Source organism: Scyliorhinus canicula, chromosome 1 (genome assembly GCF_902713615.1).
Source record: "Scyliorhinus canicula chromosome 1, sScyCan1.1, whole genome shotgun sequence".
Lineage (NCBI taxonomy): Eukaryota > Metazoa > Chordata > Chondrichthyes > Carcharhiniformes > Scyliorhinidae > Scyliorhinus > Scyliorhinus canicula.
In genome coordinates, this window is record NC_052146.1 from 227,026,178 (window position 1) to 227,043,762 (window position 17,585).

At 42.8% G+C, this 17,585-nt stretch overlaps 1 protein-coding gene across 1 annotated transcript in view; it reads left to right on the plus strand.

The window, feature by feature from the left end:
- Positions 1–17,585, plus strand: part of sft2d1 (SFT2 domain containing 1) — a 61,048-nt gene that overhangs the window by 25,900 nt on the left and 17,563 nt on the right. Inside the window, exon 4 of the mRNA XM_038808610.1 lies at positions 15,335–15,416. Within this exon, the coding sequence (XP_038664538.1) occupies positions 15,335–15,416 (82 nt within the window). The remainder of the gene's footprint in view (positions 1–15,334; positions 15,417–17,585) is intronic.

The window sequence follows — 17,585 nt, forward strand, 5'->3', positions numbered from 1 at the left end:
ATTACCCCTCTCTCTGGATCTGGAAAGACTTAATTATCTGCATATATATATATGTTTTTGGAGCCTACCTCTTCTTTCACCTGAGGAAGGAGCACTGCTGCGAAAGCTAGAGATTTGAAACAAAGCTGTTGGACTTTAACCTGGTGTTGTAAGACTTTTTACTGTGCAACGCTGTCCAATGCTGGCATCTCCACATCATAGTTTAATAATATCCGTCCTATAATAGGGTGACCAGAACTGAACATAGTATTCAATGTGTGGTCTTACTAATGTCTTGTACAGCTTCAACAAGACGTCCCAACTCCTGTGTTCAATATTCTGACCAATAAAACCTCATGCTGAATGCCGCCTTCACCACCCTATCCACCTGCGACTCCACCTTCAAGGAGCTATGAACCTGTACCCCTAGATCTCTTCCTTCTGTAACTCTCCCCAACTCCCTACCATTAACTGAGTAGGTCCTGCCCTGATTTGATCTACGAAAATGCATCACCTCACATTTATCGAAAATAAGCTCCATCTGCCATTCATCGGCTCACTGGCCCAATTGGTCATAATCCTGTTGCAATCTTATATATCCTTCTTCACTATCCACTATGCCACCAATCTTGGTGTTATTTGCAAACTTGCTAACCATGCCTCCTACATTCTCATCCAAATCAATAATATATATATATATATATATATAACAAGTAACAGTGGACTCAGCACCGATCCCTGAGGCACGCCGCTGGTCACAGGCCTCCAGTTTGAAAAATCACCCTCCACAACCACAATTTGGCTTCGGTCTCCAAGCCAATTTTGGATCCAGTTGGCTGCCTCACCCTGGATTCCGTGAGATTTAACATTTTGCAACAACCTACCATCTGGTACCTTGTCAAAGGCCTTGCTAAAGTCCATGTAGACATCGTCGACTTCACTGCCCACATCTACCTTCTTTGTTACCCCTTCAAAAAACTCAATCAAATTGGTGCGACATGACTTTCCCCGTACAAAGCCATGCTGACTTTCCCTAATTAGCCCTTGCCTGTCTAAATGCCTGTAGATCCTGTCCCTCAGAATACCTGCTTACAATTTACCCACTACAGAAGTAGGGCTAACCGGTCTGTAGTTCCCTAGCTTATCCCTTCAGCCCTCCTTAAACAAGGGCATGATATTTGGTACCTTCCAGTCTTCAAGCACCTCTCCTGTGGCTGTCGATGATTCAAATATCTCAGCTAGGGGGACGGCAATTTCCTCCTTGGCTTCCCACAACATCCTGGGATACATTTCATCTGGTCCCAGGGATTTATCGATCTTTGTGCCCTTTAATACCTCCAGCACCTCTTCTCTAATATGTACACGCTTCAAGACATCACTTTTGTGGCAGGGAGATGGGAACCAATGCAGGGAGTCGGCGGAGGAAAGTAAAGAGAGGATAGAAACAAAAGTCAGTAAAGAGAAAAGTGGAAGGCAGAGAAACGGATTGAACTGCGTTTATTTTAATGAAAAGAGGTCTAACAGGCAAGGCAATTTTAACTTTTGTGCCAGAACTATCATTCTCCATACCTATCTTAAATTTCCCCAATTTCCCTAACATTCTTTCTCAACAGTAAATACTGACAAGAAATATTCATTTAGGACCTCTCCCATCCCTTTTGGATCTGCACATGGGTGACCTTGTTTATCCTTAAGAGACCCTACCCTCTCCCTAGTCACCCTTTACCCTTTATGTATATGTAAAAGCCCTTTGGATTTTCCTTTGCCTTATCTGCCAAAACAATCTCATGTCCCCTTTTTGCCCTCTGATTTCTCTCTTAATTCTGCTCCAACAAGCCCTATACTCTTTAAAGGATCCATTTGATCCCAGCTGCCTATGCCTGTCATATGCCTCCTTCTTCCTTTTGACCATGGCCTCAATATCTCGAGTCACCCAGGGTTCCCTAGTTCTACCAGCCTTACCCTTCACTCTAAGGGTAATGTGCTCACCCTGAACCTTAGTTAACACCTTTTTGAAAGATTCCCACTTTCCTGCTGGCCCCTTGCCTGCAAATAGGCACCCCAATTAACTTTTGAAAGTTCCCTCCTAATACCATCGAAATTGGCCTTACCCCAATTTAGAATTTTAACTTTTGTGCCAGAACTATCATTATCCATACCTATCTTAAAACTAATGGAATTATGGTCACTGGTCCCAAAGTGATCCCTCATGAACACTTCCGTCACCTGCCCTTCGTTATTCCCCAAGAGGAGGTCAGGTTTTGCCTCCTCTGTTCAGTTCCATCCACATATTGAATGAGGAATTCTACCTGAATACACACAACAAATTTCTGTCCCTCCAAACCCCTAGTGCTGTGGCTGTCCCAGCTAATGTTGGGAAAGTTAAAGTTCTTTACATATTTGCTTCTCGATTTCCCACTAACTATTTGGGGCCTATAGTACAGTCCTATCAAAGTGATCGCACCCTTCTTATTTTTCAGTTCTACCCATATAGACTCAGTGGGCGAACCCTCAGATATATCCTCTCTCTGTACTGCCGTGATACTGCCCCTAATTAAAAACGCATCTTCCCCTCCTCTGTTATCTCCTGCTCTATTTTTCCGATAGCAACTGTCCCCGGAACATTGAGCTGCCAGTCCTGCCCCTCCTTTAGCCATGTTTCAGTAATAGCTATCATATCCCAGTCCCATGTACCTATCCATGCCCTGAGTTCATCTGCCTTGCCTGTTAGGCCTCGTGCATTAAAATAAACGCAGTTCAATCCGTTTCTCTGCCTTCCACTTTTCTCTTTACTGACTTTTGTTTCTATCCTCTCTTTACTATCCTCCACCGACTTCCTGCATTGGTTCCCATCCCCCTGCCACATTAGTTTAAACCCTCCCCAACCTCACTAGCAAACAACCCCCCTAGGACATTGGTTCCAGTCCTGCCCAGGTGTAGACTGTCTGATTTGTAATGGTCCCACCTCCCCCAGAACTGGTTCCAGTGTCCCAAAAATCTGAATCCCTCCCTCCTGCACCATCTCTCAAGCCACCCATTCATCCTGTCTATCCTGTCATTCCTACTCTGACTCGCAAGTGGCACTGGTAGCAATCCCGAGATTACTACCTTTTGAAGTCCTTTTTTTAGTTTATCTCCTAACTCCCTAAATTCAGCGTATCGGACCTCATGCCGTTTTTTACTTATATCGTTGGTGCCTATATGCGCCATGATAGCTGGCTGTTCACTCTCCCCATTTAGAATGTCCTGCAGCCACTCTGAGAGATCCAGGACTCTTGCACCCAGGAGTCAACATACCTTCCTGGAATATTGTTTATGTCCGCAGAAATGCCTGTCTACTCCCCTTACAATTGAATCCCCTATCACTATGGCTCTACCACTCTTTTTCCTGCCCTCCTGCACAGCAGAGCCAGCCACGGTGCCATGAACCTGGCTACTACTGGCTTCCCCTGGTGAGCCATCTCCCCAACAGTATCCAAAACAGTATGCCTGTTTTGGAGGGAGATGACAGCAGGGGACTACCTTCCTATTCTTCCTCTGTCTGATGGTCACCTATTTCCTATCTCCCTCAGTATCCTTTATCTGCAGTGTGATCAACTCGCTAAACGTGCTATCCACGACTTCATCAGCATCATGGATGCTCCAAACTGAGTCCATCCGCAGCTCCAGCTATCAAGCGATCTAACAGGAGCTGCAACTGGACACTTCTTGCACATATAGGAGCCAGGGTCAGTGGGTGTGTCCCTGAATTCCCACATCGCACACGAGGAGCATTACACGGTCTGGGATCTCCTGCCATGTCTTAAACTTAGGTTAACTTATACAACTACAATGCAAAAAAAAAAAGAAAAACAAAAAATAGACAAATGGAAAGAAAATCTACTTACCAGTCACCACTACTTGCCAGATAGATTTGAATTTAGCAGGTCCCGTCTTGGCCAATCTAATCACAGCCCTCGTGTGACATAACTCTTCAGTTTCTCCCCAGTCTAAACCTCCGATTCACCTTTTACCCGCTTACCTTCCCAAGGTGTTGTTGGTCCAACCACTCATCTCCGCTCCGCTCCTGAAAATCCAGAAGAAAGAAAACAAAGCGAAAGGGAAAAAGCACCTCCTCCCTCTCTACACTGAATTACCGCCCTGCTCCAAATTACCAAGTTCCAATCCTCACTCGGGTTCTCTCACTCACTCAGGATGTCTCGACTTCACCGCAAAGCGTACTGAGAATGTAAATAATTTGAATAAAATAAAATCTCCCTTACCGTTGTCAATTACCATGTAGTTTAGTGTCATCTACAAATTCATACTAAAGCTAGTTCGGCACGGTGGTTAGGACTGCTGCCTCACAGCTCCAGGGTCCCGGGTTCAATTCCGGCCTCGGGTGACTGTGTGGAGTTTGCATTTTCTCCGTGCCTGCGTGGGTTTCCTCCGGGTGCTCCGGTTTCCTCCCACAGCCCAAAGATGTCCAGGTTAGGTGGATTGGCCATGCTAAATTGCCCCTTGGTGTCCAAACGATTAGGTTTGGGTATGGGGATAGGTTGGAGGCGTGGACTCTTTTCAAGGGCCAGTGTAGATTTGATGGACCGAATGGCCTCCTGCACTGTAGGGATTCTATGATTCTAATCATTTTTTTTTCCTTTTTTCTTTTTCCAATTAAGGGTCAATTCTAGCATAGCCCTTACCCTGCACATCTTTTGGTTGTGGGGGTGAAACCCACTTAGTCACAAGAAAAATGTGCAAAATCCACAAGGAAAGTGACCCGGGGCCGGGATCAAATCTGTGTCCTCAGTGCCATGAGGCAGCAGTGCTAACCAGTGCGCCGCCCTGCCGCCCATAGTTCAATAACTTTTTAACACCAAAATGTGAGTGGGGTTCGACTAATAGTTCGACAAAATAAAACCTTTCTGGTTGTTGCATTCTAAAGTTCCTTACTTTTGCTTCACCAAAATATAAGTAGATCAAAATTATTTTGTCTGCCTGAGCCCGTTCAGTCCCTCAGCTGGCTAAATACTGATTGTGTGATGCAATTATTTTGGACAGGTTGTGTTTTAAACAGTACTTCTAGTTCTCTGACACTAGATGGCAATGGAGCATAATTATTGACAAACTACAATTCAGTACCAGCTTGATGCATCCACAGCATCCATTCTGTTGAGAGCACTGTTCAAACCGCTCATTGTGTCTGCTTCTCCCTCTTTCTCATGAAGCAGTTCCCACCTGCAGTCATGTTGTTCATGTGACTTAACCACCTGTACACTCAATAAATCACTGTTTAGTCTGTAGAGCCCCCACAACCAAAAAGAAATGTGCAGGGTAGGTGGATTGGCCAAGCTAAATTGCCCCTTAATTGGAAAAAAATAATTGGGTACTCTAAATTTAAAAAAAAAATGCTTTGGGATGCACCAAGGTTCTGAAAGGTGCAAAATAAATTAGTTATTTTATTTAAAACATGTAAAAATGCTTTAGCTACAACTGCTGCAGACTTGCTATAAACAGCATATATTTTCTCACAGCCTTTTCTGGTCAAAACGTGAATAGCCCACTGTTTCTGCTCCTGGTTTTCTAAACTTTTAACAGTAAAAAGAATCATAAATGAACATAAGTCTCTGTGGATGAAATGTACAGTAATTTTAAAGTTCAGAGCAAGTGACTCAAAATCGACTAACAGTTTTGGCAGCAGATGTGTATAAGGCTTCTGGAAAACTGGCAAGGGAGACGTACGCACACACCTTTCGCGCACGCACACACACCTCTTTAGAGTGACCAAAGCTTCTTCTGAAACTGCAAGGAAACAGTTGAAAAGGTAGCGCTGGAAAATTGTATGGCAAGTGCAGGATTTTAGGTATATTGGATTATAAACATTTGGCAATTTGAAGGTTAAAAGTCTGGGTTAATGTGTATTTGACTGCAGTAGTCAATTATTTTTTTTCCAATTAAGGGGCAATTTAGCGTGGCCAATTTACCTAACCTGCACAACTTTGGGTTGTGGGGGTGAAACCCACGCAGACACGGGAGAATGTGCAAACTCCACACAGACAGTGACCCAGGGCCAGGATTCAAACCCGGGTCCTCGGAGTCATAGGCAGCAATGCTAACCATTGTGCCACCTGCTGCCCAGTAGTCATGTTTTTCAAGTGATTTTGTTTTGCAAGACCAGAAGGCTTTTTGGAGCCAAAGGTAGAATTGACCATCGTAAAAGCCTGGGCTATCACATTATTTGTTTGATTCGGGGGAATCCCTGGGGTGCTCTTGTTTTCAGCCTGGGGAGTTAATTTGTCTTCAGCTTGGGGAAATTATGTCATTGTTGAGTGGAGCAAAGGTATTCAGACCGTTTGAGAAAGCTTTTGAGTTGAGTTTTGATCTATCTACCCTTTTTAGACCACGAGTAAAGTATTTTGCTCTCACAGTTGGATAAGACCACAAGACATAGGAACAGAATTCAGCCATTGAGTCTGCTCCGCCATTCAATCATGGCTGATATGTTTCTCATCCCCGTTCTCCTGCCTTCTCCCTATAACCACTGATCCCCTTATTAACCAAGAACCTATCTCTGTCTTAAAGACAGTCAGTGATTTGTCCTCCACAGCTTTCTGTGGCAAAGAGTTCCACAGACTCACCATCCTCTGGCTGAAGAAATACCTCCCCATCTCAGTTTTAAAGGTCGTCCGTTCATTACTAGTGGAAACATCCTCTCCACGTCCACTCTATCTAGGCCTCTCAATATCCTGTAAGTTTCAATAAGATCCCCCTCCTCGTCCTTCCAGTGAGTACAGACTCAGTCCTCAACCGCTCCTCATATGACAAACTCTCTATCATTCTTGTGAACCTCCTCTGGATCCTTTGCAAGGCCAGCACATCTCTCCTTAGATACAGAGCCCAAAACTGCTCACAGTAGGGGTCTGACCAGAGCCTAACAGAGCCTCAATAGTACATCAGAAGGATAGTTTTTTTTTTAAAGAGATTAATAGTATTTAATGCAGTGCAGACATGTTTGAGGCAAAGGGGAAGCTGAAACAAACCAGTTGAAACAGCTTTTAGAAGACCTACAGCCAGAGTCTGAATGGGTTCTAACCAAATCTGTTCTGGAAAGCAAGTATTACTCTGTGCCATTGGGATGTAGGATGGATTGAGACTATGTTTTTCTTGTTTAATTGGGAATAGAGATAGTAATGAAGGGTATTGTATTTACTGTATTTAGTATTGTTTAAAGGATAATTGTAAGCTATTTTAGGGTGTGAGGTTAAAGATTTTTAATACTGTTAGTAATAAAGTTTTGTTTTAAGATACCAAGTCCCTATTTTTCATGTAATCACTCCTGGAGCGAAGTATTCTTTCCATACTGTCTTACAGAATAAACTAAAATATTGGGGTTTCGGTCCAGTATCATAGCCATTGTTAGGGTCTGGTCTGGGATTGTAATTGTTTTTGGAGACTTAGTGACTCTAGAGACTATAATCACTGCAAGTTAAATGTGTGCCGTATGGATAGAACAAAGAGCAATACAGCACAGGAACAGGCCCTTTGGCCCTCCAAGCCTGTACTGGTCATGATAAATGAAATAAAAATCGCTTATTGTCACGAGTAGGCTTCAATGAAGTTACTGTGAAAAGCCCCTAGTCGCCATATTCCGGCGCCTGTCCAGGGAGGCTGGTACGGGAATCGAACCGTGCTGCTGGCCTGCTTGGTCTGCTTTAAAATCCAACGATTTAGCCGAGTGAGCTAAACCAGCCCTTGGCCAAAGCCCTCAGCACTTCCTTGTGCCGTACCCCTTTAAACCCATCCTATCCATGTATTTGTCAAGATGCCTTTTGAACACCATTAATGTATCTCCTGTTATTTATTTCCCACTTGCTTTATCATTTATACTGTCAAAGGGGAGGGAATCCTCTTCTCTGCTTTTGCTCTTGGCGCCTCAAAGCCAGACTGGAGCACCAACCCTTCATCTGCCTCTGGGAAGATACCTCCTGGCATCTTAGCTGGTTCCTGCTGCAACAAGCTGACTATAAAATTCCAGTCCGCATCTGCTAATTGGCCATTTACTTTAATTGTGTACCTGCAGCTTGTGAGCAGGATGTTGCTGGCAAACAGTATGCCATCTGGTTAGTTTTCATGCCTGTGTGCCTCCATACACAAATTTTGTCCCTGAATTGTTCTCTTCACAGCCTAATGACCTGCTCTCTGTCATTACGACTTACTTTCTGCCCATCATTCATTTTCCTGACATTTTTCTACTTGGATCACCTACTTTTTATCTGTGACAGCTGTCATTTGGTATAATTTCCCAATGCAGAAACTCAAGGCAGCCACTGCGCTCCCATTTATTTATGTGCACAGTACCATATCTACGCCAATGTCATCTTAAAAGGGGCCCGCCCTTCTTCTCGGCCCACCTCCCAACAATTTGAGTATCTTGTTGTATCTCACATGTCACATTGTGGTATGTGGTAATGAAACAGGTCAGACAGTATTCTTTGACGCAGGGCCTGAATCTGAAATGTTGACCTGTTTCCCTGTTCAGAGGTTGGCAGCTGCTGTGAATTTTCAGCATCTTGTTTCAGATTTCTAGCATTTGCAATTTTTTCTGTCCAATTAAATACATTAAAATGAGAGGATTGTCAAATCTACATGTAGAAAAATGAGGAAGCATGTTCATTGTACCTAATATAAGGACCTATGGAATGGAAAAAGAGACGTTATTTGGGCGGGGGGCGGGGGGGGGGACATATTCTTGTGAATTTTTTGAATATCTAAAACTCGCAACGGTTTAATTTCTTGGAAGATATAATGTAGGACGACATGGTGGCGCAGTGGTTAGCACTGCTGCCTTACGCTGCTGAGGACCCGGGTTCGATCCCAGCTCGGGTCACTGTCCATGTGGAGTTTTCACATTCTCCTCGCATCTGCGTGGGTCTCACCCCCATAACCCAAAGATGTACAGGGTAGATGGTTTGGCCACAATAAATTGCCCCTTAATCAGAAAAGTTTTTTTGAAAATTAAAAAAAAGATATAATACTGTAGGTGAGGTGAGTGCCTCTTGAAATAAGCTTTCATATAAACTAATGGCTGACATGCAAGTTGGCAATGACCATCATTTTCCTTTTTCTGAGGACAAGCTGTCAATATGTAATGGAAGGCAGTGGCAGAGTGGTTTGTCACAGGACTAGTAATCCAGAGATCCAGGTTCTGAGTGTCTGGGTTTAAATCCCATCATGGTGGAGTTTAAATTCAATCCAACATCTGGAATTAAAAGGCCATGAAACCTATCTGGGTTCACCAGTGTCTTTTAGGGAAAGGAACCTGCCATTCTTACCTGGTTTGGCCTACATGTGACTCCAGATCCACAGGTTGTCTCTTAACTACCCCATCAGGGGCAATTAGGAATGTGCACTAAATGCTGGCCCACATCCCATGAAAGAATAAAAAGTGTTACTGTTTCCGTGATTTGTTAAAGTTACCATTGAACTGCAACATACTATAACTACAATGTACTGAAATTAAGAATCTTCCCTATGTTGCTTTGGAATTGTGTATTATGCTGTGCATTGTGATAGCAATATTTTAAGGCATTATTTCTTCAATGTGGCATGCAAAATATATCTATCATCCAATATGATTACCACCACAAGACAAAGATTGAATGGATCAGTCTAACATAAAGTGGAAATATACCGTAATGCCAAAACTCTTAGAAATATAGAATGTCAGAGAGATCTGGGTGTGCAGGTCCACAGATCTTTGAAAGTGGCAGCACAAGTGGACAAGTTAATTGTGCGGAGAGGCTGAATAGACTTGGACTGTTTTCATTAGAACAACGGAGGTTGAGGGGTGACCTGATGCAGGTCTGCAAGATTATGAGGGGCATGGACAGAGTGGATGGGCCGGATTTTGGCCAATGTTGGTATCATGACCGGTAGGGCCTGTTCCTGTTCAGTATGACATAGAAAATACCTTTGCAGAATAAAAAGCAAATGAATGACTCTGTCTAAATAGCAATTGTGAAAAGAAGTTCAATTCGTGTTACAGTTTTGCGTGCTTGCTTTCATCAGTCAGAGTGCTTACTTAGCTCTAAAACAATTGCTCCTACATCAAGAAAACAGCAGAGACAATAAATAATGGCAGTGAAGCAGAGTTCATGGAAAATGACTCATATTTAATATTGCTATGAGTTACAATACATTGACCAGGAATAATCTGCATTGTGAAAATGTTAAACAATTTTCCCTTTACAAACTGAAACAAATTTTACTTCCACCATTTTACCGCAGTAAGTGAACTTGAAGCCTAAGTCAAAGTTGAAAGGTGGTTGATATTTGCACAAATACCCAAGAATGACTAGTATTAATGTTGTCTATTATTTGTAATTGTAGAATTCTGGTACTAGAAAGCATCACACTTTTGCAGCCACAAGTAAGAATTTCCGAATGAAGGCATCATATGACGCAGTGGTTAACGCTGCTGCCTCACAGTGCCGAGGTCCCAGGTTCGGTCCCGGCTCTGTGTCACTGTCCGTGTGGCGTTTGCACATGCTCCCCGTGTTCGCGTGGGTTTAGCACCCACATCCCAAAGATGTGCATGTTGGTGGATTGGTCGCACTAAATTGCCCCTTAATTGGAAAAAACGAATTGGGCACTCTAAATTTATTAAGAAAAAGACTTTCTGAATGGGTTTGTATAATTTGCATAATATAGATTTGAAATGAACATTGGTCCTGCCATAGAATAGGAGCATAAAAAGAGAGGCACGGTAGCACAGTGGTTAGAACAGTTGCTTCACAGCTCCAGGGTCCCAGGTTTGATTCCCGGCTTGGGTCACTGGGTGGAGTTTGCACGTTCTCACCATGTCTACGTCGGTTTCCTCCGGGTGCTCCGAGTTTCCTCCCACAGTCCAAAGATGTGCAGGTTAGGTGGATTGGCCATGCTAAATTGCCCCTTAGTATCCAAAAAGATTAGATGGGGTTACTGGGTTACAGGGATAGGGTGGAGGTGTGGGCTGAGAGAGGGTGATCTTTCCATGGGCCTGTGCAGACTCGAATGGCCTCCTTCTGCGCTGTAAATTCTATGAATCCCGACAGTACAGAGGAGGCCATTCTGCCCATTGAGTCTGCACTAACCCTCTGAAAGCGCACTCTTCCTAGGCCCACTCCCCTGCCCTATCTCCATAATCCTGCAACACATCTAACCGTTGGACACTAAGGGACAATTTAACATAGCCAATCCACCTAACCTACATATCTTTGGACTTCAAGTACAAAATTGACTCAGAGCAATGAAATGGTGGCTCAGAGCAACACCATCCACAAGAACTTTATTAGATATAAATTCTAAATGAGCAAATCAATGTCCCCCTATGGTAAGGCAGGTTTTCCTATGTTAAGATTATAGCTTAAATGTGGGAAAAGAAGTCCACATGAAGTCTGCTCAACTTCCTCAAAGAAATAACTTCGACTGTAAGCGACAACTAAGCTCCCTAGAAATTTGAGGCCTACATATTGTATGTAAAAATTATTAAACATATTGTTGCCTCCCATATCTGTGCCCATTTTTTCCACAACTCCATCTTTGAACCTCTCCTGTTACGTTTTTTGCCCATGCCCACAACCCTGAAGCAGCCTAGCTCACAAATGACACCTCTGACTGTGACTATGTACACTATCCTTCCTAATCCTTGCAGTTATTGACATGATTGACCATTCCATATTCTTCCAATGTACTCCTTTGTCCAGGTGTGTCAGATAGACCTCACTTGATTCCACTTTTCACCATGGAGTTGTAGCCTTAAAATCAATCATGGCTTCTATTCTCACATCAGCTCTGGTGTTCCTCCATCTCCATAACATCACACATCTCCACCCCACATCAGCTTATCTGAAAGCTGAATTCCTCATCCATGCGTATATTTTCCCCAGATTTGATATTTCAATGCTTTCCCTGCTAGTTTTCTCACCCTCCATAAACATGAGATCATCCAAAAACAGTTGCCCAAATCCTAATCTGAATCAAATCTCACTCAGTCATCCATCCTGTCTTCACTGACATATATTGTCTCCCAGTCTACCAATATCTCAATTTTAACATGCTCATGTAAAAATCTCCCCTTTGCCGTGCCCCTACAGTCCTCTAAGAAATCTGTGTTGCTCCATATCTGGATTTTTGTGGGGTCAGTTAGCTCAGTTGTCTGGACGACTGGTTCAAATCCTGTACTGGCTGAGGTTATCCATGAAGGCCCCCCCACCTTCTCAACTGCCCTTTGCCTGAGGTATGGTGATCCTCAGGTTGAATCACCACCAGTCAGCTCTCTCTCAAAAGGGGAGAGCAGACTATTGCAACTTTCATCTGGTGTCTTGTGCATCCACCACTTCCTTCACAATATCATTGGAGAACGTGCCTTAAGCCATCTAAGGTCTTAAACTTTGGAATTATCTCCCTTACCTTCATTAAGATCATTCTTAAACCCACGTTTTTGGACCAAATTTTTAGTCGTCTGCCCTTTTCTTTTGCCCAGTGTCAGTTTTGTTTGCTTACATTTGTGAAGTGCTTTGGGACATTTGCCTACATTAAAGCTGCTATATAAATGTAAATTGTTGTCAATGTCACATTCATCCTAAAAGATAGTCTGAGACTGTGTTCTTCCTTTTTTGGCAGTCCCTCAGAGTCGTGGATGGCTTGCTTCCACACTAAAAATTAATTCTCAGGTGACATGAGGAGTCCAAAGCATGACACAGGTGGGACAGATGGTGATTTGCAGGAGTTTGTAGGTGATTTGCCCAGGTTATCATGCGCTCCTTTTGCTCTCTATGCTTGGTTTCCACTCACTCTTGCCAATTAAACTCTGGTTTCAACTCCTTCCCGGATGCTTTTCCTCCACTTTGAATGGTCTTGGGTCAGGGGTTCCCAGGTGTTGGTGGGGTGTTGCACTTTTTCAAAGAGGGTTTGAGGGTGTCCTTAAAGCGTTTCCTCTGCCCATTTGGTGCTCGCTTGCTGTGTTGAAGCTTCGAGTAGACCACTTGGGGCCCATGCTGTCGTAAACCTCAGTGAAGGTGTTGATAATGGTTTTGAGCTTAGCCTCAGTGTGTGCAGATGCAAGCATTGTCTGCATACTGTGGTTCAATGAGAGAGGATGGGATGACTTTTCATCTGGCCTGCAGGCGGCGGAGAGTGAACAGATTCCCGTTCTGTAGTTTGGCTTCACTCCAGTGGGGAACTTTTTGAGAGTGAGATGGAGCATTGCGGCAAAGAAGGTTGTGAAGAGCGCTGGTGCAATGACACAGCCTTGCTTGATCCCTGTCCGAATATGAATTAGATCTGTGGTAGATCCGTTAGTCAGGATCACGGCTTATATGTCATCATGAAGCAGGTGGAAGATGGTGATAAACATTTGGGAGCAGGCAAAACTGTGGAGGACGCTCCATAATCGCTCGCGGATGAGTGTTGAAGGCCTTTGTGAGGTCAAAGAAGGTCACCTAAAAGGGTTGGTGGTGTTCCCTATTCTATCGTAGTAGCTATGCAATGAAGAATGTGTCTGTTGAGCCCCTTAGTGGGCAGAATCCACATTGAGACGAGGAAGACATTTCAGCCACAGGGTAAGGCAATTGAGGTCTCTTGTGATGACCTTCCCTGTGGCCAATAGTAGGGAGATTCCTCTGTAGTGACTGCAGTCGATCGTTTTGAAACTGGACATGATTACTGTGTCTCTGAGATCTCGTGGCATGCTCTCCTCCTTCCAGATAAGGAAAATTAGGTCATGTATTCATGCCAATAGTGCTTCTCTGCCATGTTTTAATGCTTTCGTGGGGATTCCATCTTCTCCTAATGTCTTGTTGTTCTTTTGCTGTTGAATGGCCTTTTCGACCCGACTGGGGTTATGCTGAGATGTTGGCATGCTGCATGATGGAGTCGAGGACACTCGATGAGAGTCTCTGATGAGGTCCTTGAATTGCTCCGTCCAGTGGGCATTGTCTGCTTTTCTGTTCTTGATGAGCAGCTTTCTGTTCTTGGCCACCAGTGGGGTGGAATTTTGGGTGCTTGGGCCGTAGGTGGTCTTGTCTGCGCTAGAGAAACTTCAAGTTGTTGGCTCACTACTGGATCTTCTGTGCTTTCTCCACGCACCATCTCTTATTTAGGATGTGGGTTTTTTGCTGACCTCTGCCTTCAGCCGTCTATGGAGCCGCCTTACTCTGTTTTCTTTATCAAGGAGCAGAAATTTCACCAAACAGCTTATTCCAAGAAAGTATTAAAAGCTAACGGCAATATTCTTGTAAATTGTTTCCATTTTTTTGTATTTTATACGAATTTTATGATGTTCAGTATTTTCTGTCATTGTTAATTGTTTATGTAGTATATGCTGAAAAGTGTTCAAAAGTTGACATTTTCCACTTTTCAATATGGCAGACGTACTGGACACTGTTATCCAGTGAAAAAAAAACTTTGATCTGCAGCAGATATGCGTAACTCAGTTTGTAAGAGATGCAGTCAGGTTATTAAACATGGGGAATAGAAGCAGGTGTAGGCCATTCGGCCTCTTGAGCCTGCTGTGCCATTCAGCCTGATCGTAGTTGGTCTTCTACCCCATTTTCCGACCCTATCCCCATATCCCTTGACATTTTTACCGTCTAGAAATCTATCGATCTCTTGAATATACTCTGATTTGTTTTCCAGTCATCCCATATCAATGGAGACATTAGAGAAAGCCTGACTGGAATGTCTCCGGTGCTGTTTAATATAATTAAAGCTTTGAATTAGTATTGAGTGCAAAGTCAAGATATCATGACAGTGGGATCTACATTAACTAACACTTATATAAACACTATTATGTTGTGTGAAAGGCTACACATCAAGAAATCTTTTGACAGTTAAGCAAAGGAAAGGTTCTTATTGAGATTATTCATAATTTGGCACTTATTACTTCACAAGTACGGGCAGCACGGTAGCATTGTGGATAGCACAATCGCTTCACAGCTCCAGCGTCCCAGGTTTGATTCCGGCTTGGGTCACTGTCTGTGCGGAGTCTGCACATCCTCCCTGTGTATGCGTGGGTTTTCTCCGGGTGCTCCTGTTTCCTCCCACAGTCCAAAGATGTGCAGGTTAGGTGGATTGGCCATGAGAAATTTCCCTTAGTGTCCAAAATTGCCCTTAGTGTTGGGTGGGGTTACTGGGTTATGGGGATAGGGTGGAGGTGTTAATCTTGGGTAGGGTGCTCTTTCCAGGAGCCGGTGCAGACTCGATGGGCCAAATGGCCTCCTTCTGCACTGTAAATTCTATGAAAAGTGTGGGCTGCTTTTTCTTTCGCTGTTAATTGTCTTGTTTTCAAAATTTAAGTTTCTGAAAACTTAATCTGTTTTCTGTCTTTTCATTCCAGCACCTGCTTTCTCATGGGACCATTGAAGCAACTGAAGAAGATGGTTGACCCAAACCGCTTGATTGCCACGATTGTTATGTTGGTAATTAGAACTTTAGAACACACAACTCCTTGATTTGACCTGTTCTGGTGTTTGTAAATTCAGCGTGTATTCTTTCAATAAGCTCAGCAAGCCCATACAAGATCTTCTATCTTTAAAGGACTTTCCTCGTAGGGATTTGAAGATGTAATTTTTCCAGTAATTAGGCTGAAAATTTACAAGCACAAATCTTTCTGAAGCTCTCAAAGATCCAAGGTGTCACTGCACAAGGCTGCTTTGTTAGTATTCTTGTTTCTGAACTTCCTTTCTAATCAGTCCCAAGAACAAAAGTACTATAGTTTTCTTTGGCAAACACGGCAGCCATTTTCTGGCTTGATAATGTTGTACCTGAACCTCCCTGTTTAAACTACAGATATTAAGTAAATGCCTGGAGCTTGCTGAAAAATTAGATTTTTGTATCAGCTTTCATTATCCACTAGGGCTTTGAATGCTATATTGTTAATGTGATTGGAAAGATTTTTTTCAAATTCCAATGTCTGTGTACGCCTGTTACATTAATTATAATCCCATTAGTAATAGCTAAAGCACTGTTTACATTTATCAATAGTGGGCCTAAATCATGAGGAAAGCTTTATCTTGATGGTGTGTCATTTTTTAAAGAACCAAGCTAAAGTTGTGGATTTCGAATTGGGGAAGAGAAAAGAAATAGCCATCTAAAAGATGACATTTTGTCTTGTGAGCATTATGTGCCATTTTCAATGTCTGTTTCATCCATTATTTGACTAAACTAGGATTATTTATCGTAGAATTGTCAATCTAGCAATATGAATTTGACAGGCTAGTAACTTAGACTCCACTTTTCCACTTCCGAACAAACATGCAAGAATGGATTGAGTTTTCTGAAAAATTACCGTTCTACATTTATTCAATCTCTGTGCAATGTTTTGATAAAGGATAACTACCCTGGGATTTTGTCCCTCAGATAATCGCACTTTAAGTAGGCACATATGATCCCTGCTTGCTCTGCAGTGCAAGACTTCCTTGCCTTCAGTAGACTGTATGCATTATTGGCACCATTCTTTCACATCAGAAACAAAAAGTTGATTGTTGTGCCTGTAAGCTGCTTTCAGTCTTTGGGAGGGGTGCGGTACGTTTCAGCGCCGCCGTTTCAGCGCCGCCGTTTCAGCGCCAGGACATTTCAGCGCCAGGACATTTCAGCGCCAGAAAAAAAAATTCTCCAATGTTGTCATATAGTTATGACAGAATTTTTTTGGCACAAAGCAATTTACAAATCTGTAAGTTCATAAAATGAAATAAAACTCAAGTGTTAACTAAATGTTTTTATTGTAAAAGATCCACTTATAAAGATCCAAAAACAGTACATTAAAACAATTTACAAATCTGTAAGTTCATAAAATCAATCATTAAAAGTAAAGTTCATTGGACATGGGTTTAAAGATATGGAACTTACCAAATTTACCAAAAGAAATTTACCAAATAACTAAGTAAGTATAAAAACTTGTTAACAAAACTCTAACTTTATCTAAACAGTAATCATAATAAAACTCCAACAAAATCTAAAGACAGTTAGAACGATGAAACGACCAAATAACTAAGTGTAAAAGCTGGTATACCTGTGTCATACCTGTGACCATACTCAAGAATGATTTCTGAATGAATGAGCGCTGAAACGTCCTGGCGCTGAAACGTCCTGGCGCTGAAACGTCCTGGCGCTGAAATATTTGGCGCTGAAATATTTGGCGCTGAAACGTCCTGGCGCTGAAATGGCGGCGCTGAACTGTCCCATTCCCCTTTGGGAGGTTTGGACAAATTTGTTTAATCCACTTGTTTTTGTAGTTTTTCTTTTGGCATTATCACCAATGTTGTCTCAGATTGTGGCTGCTTTCAGATTGCACTTTTCTGCCCTGCAACCCCTGGTGCATACTGTGTAAAATATCATGGACCTATTCCAGCAAATGTGCCATCCCTCCCATTGCATTACTCCTTTTGGTATCATGCTTGTTATTTGCTCAACATGAAGGTGTTCTGTATGGCAATTTGAATGCAAGAGGTTAGAATGTCTTACTGCGAACATCTGAAGCTCCAACTTTGCACAAGGCTCTTCTCTACCTCGGTTTCAATTCAGAAATTAGCAAGAGCAGACTAGGTTCCCAAGATCATTCGTTTTGAAGTTGCAATTGTTAAGCCTTT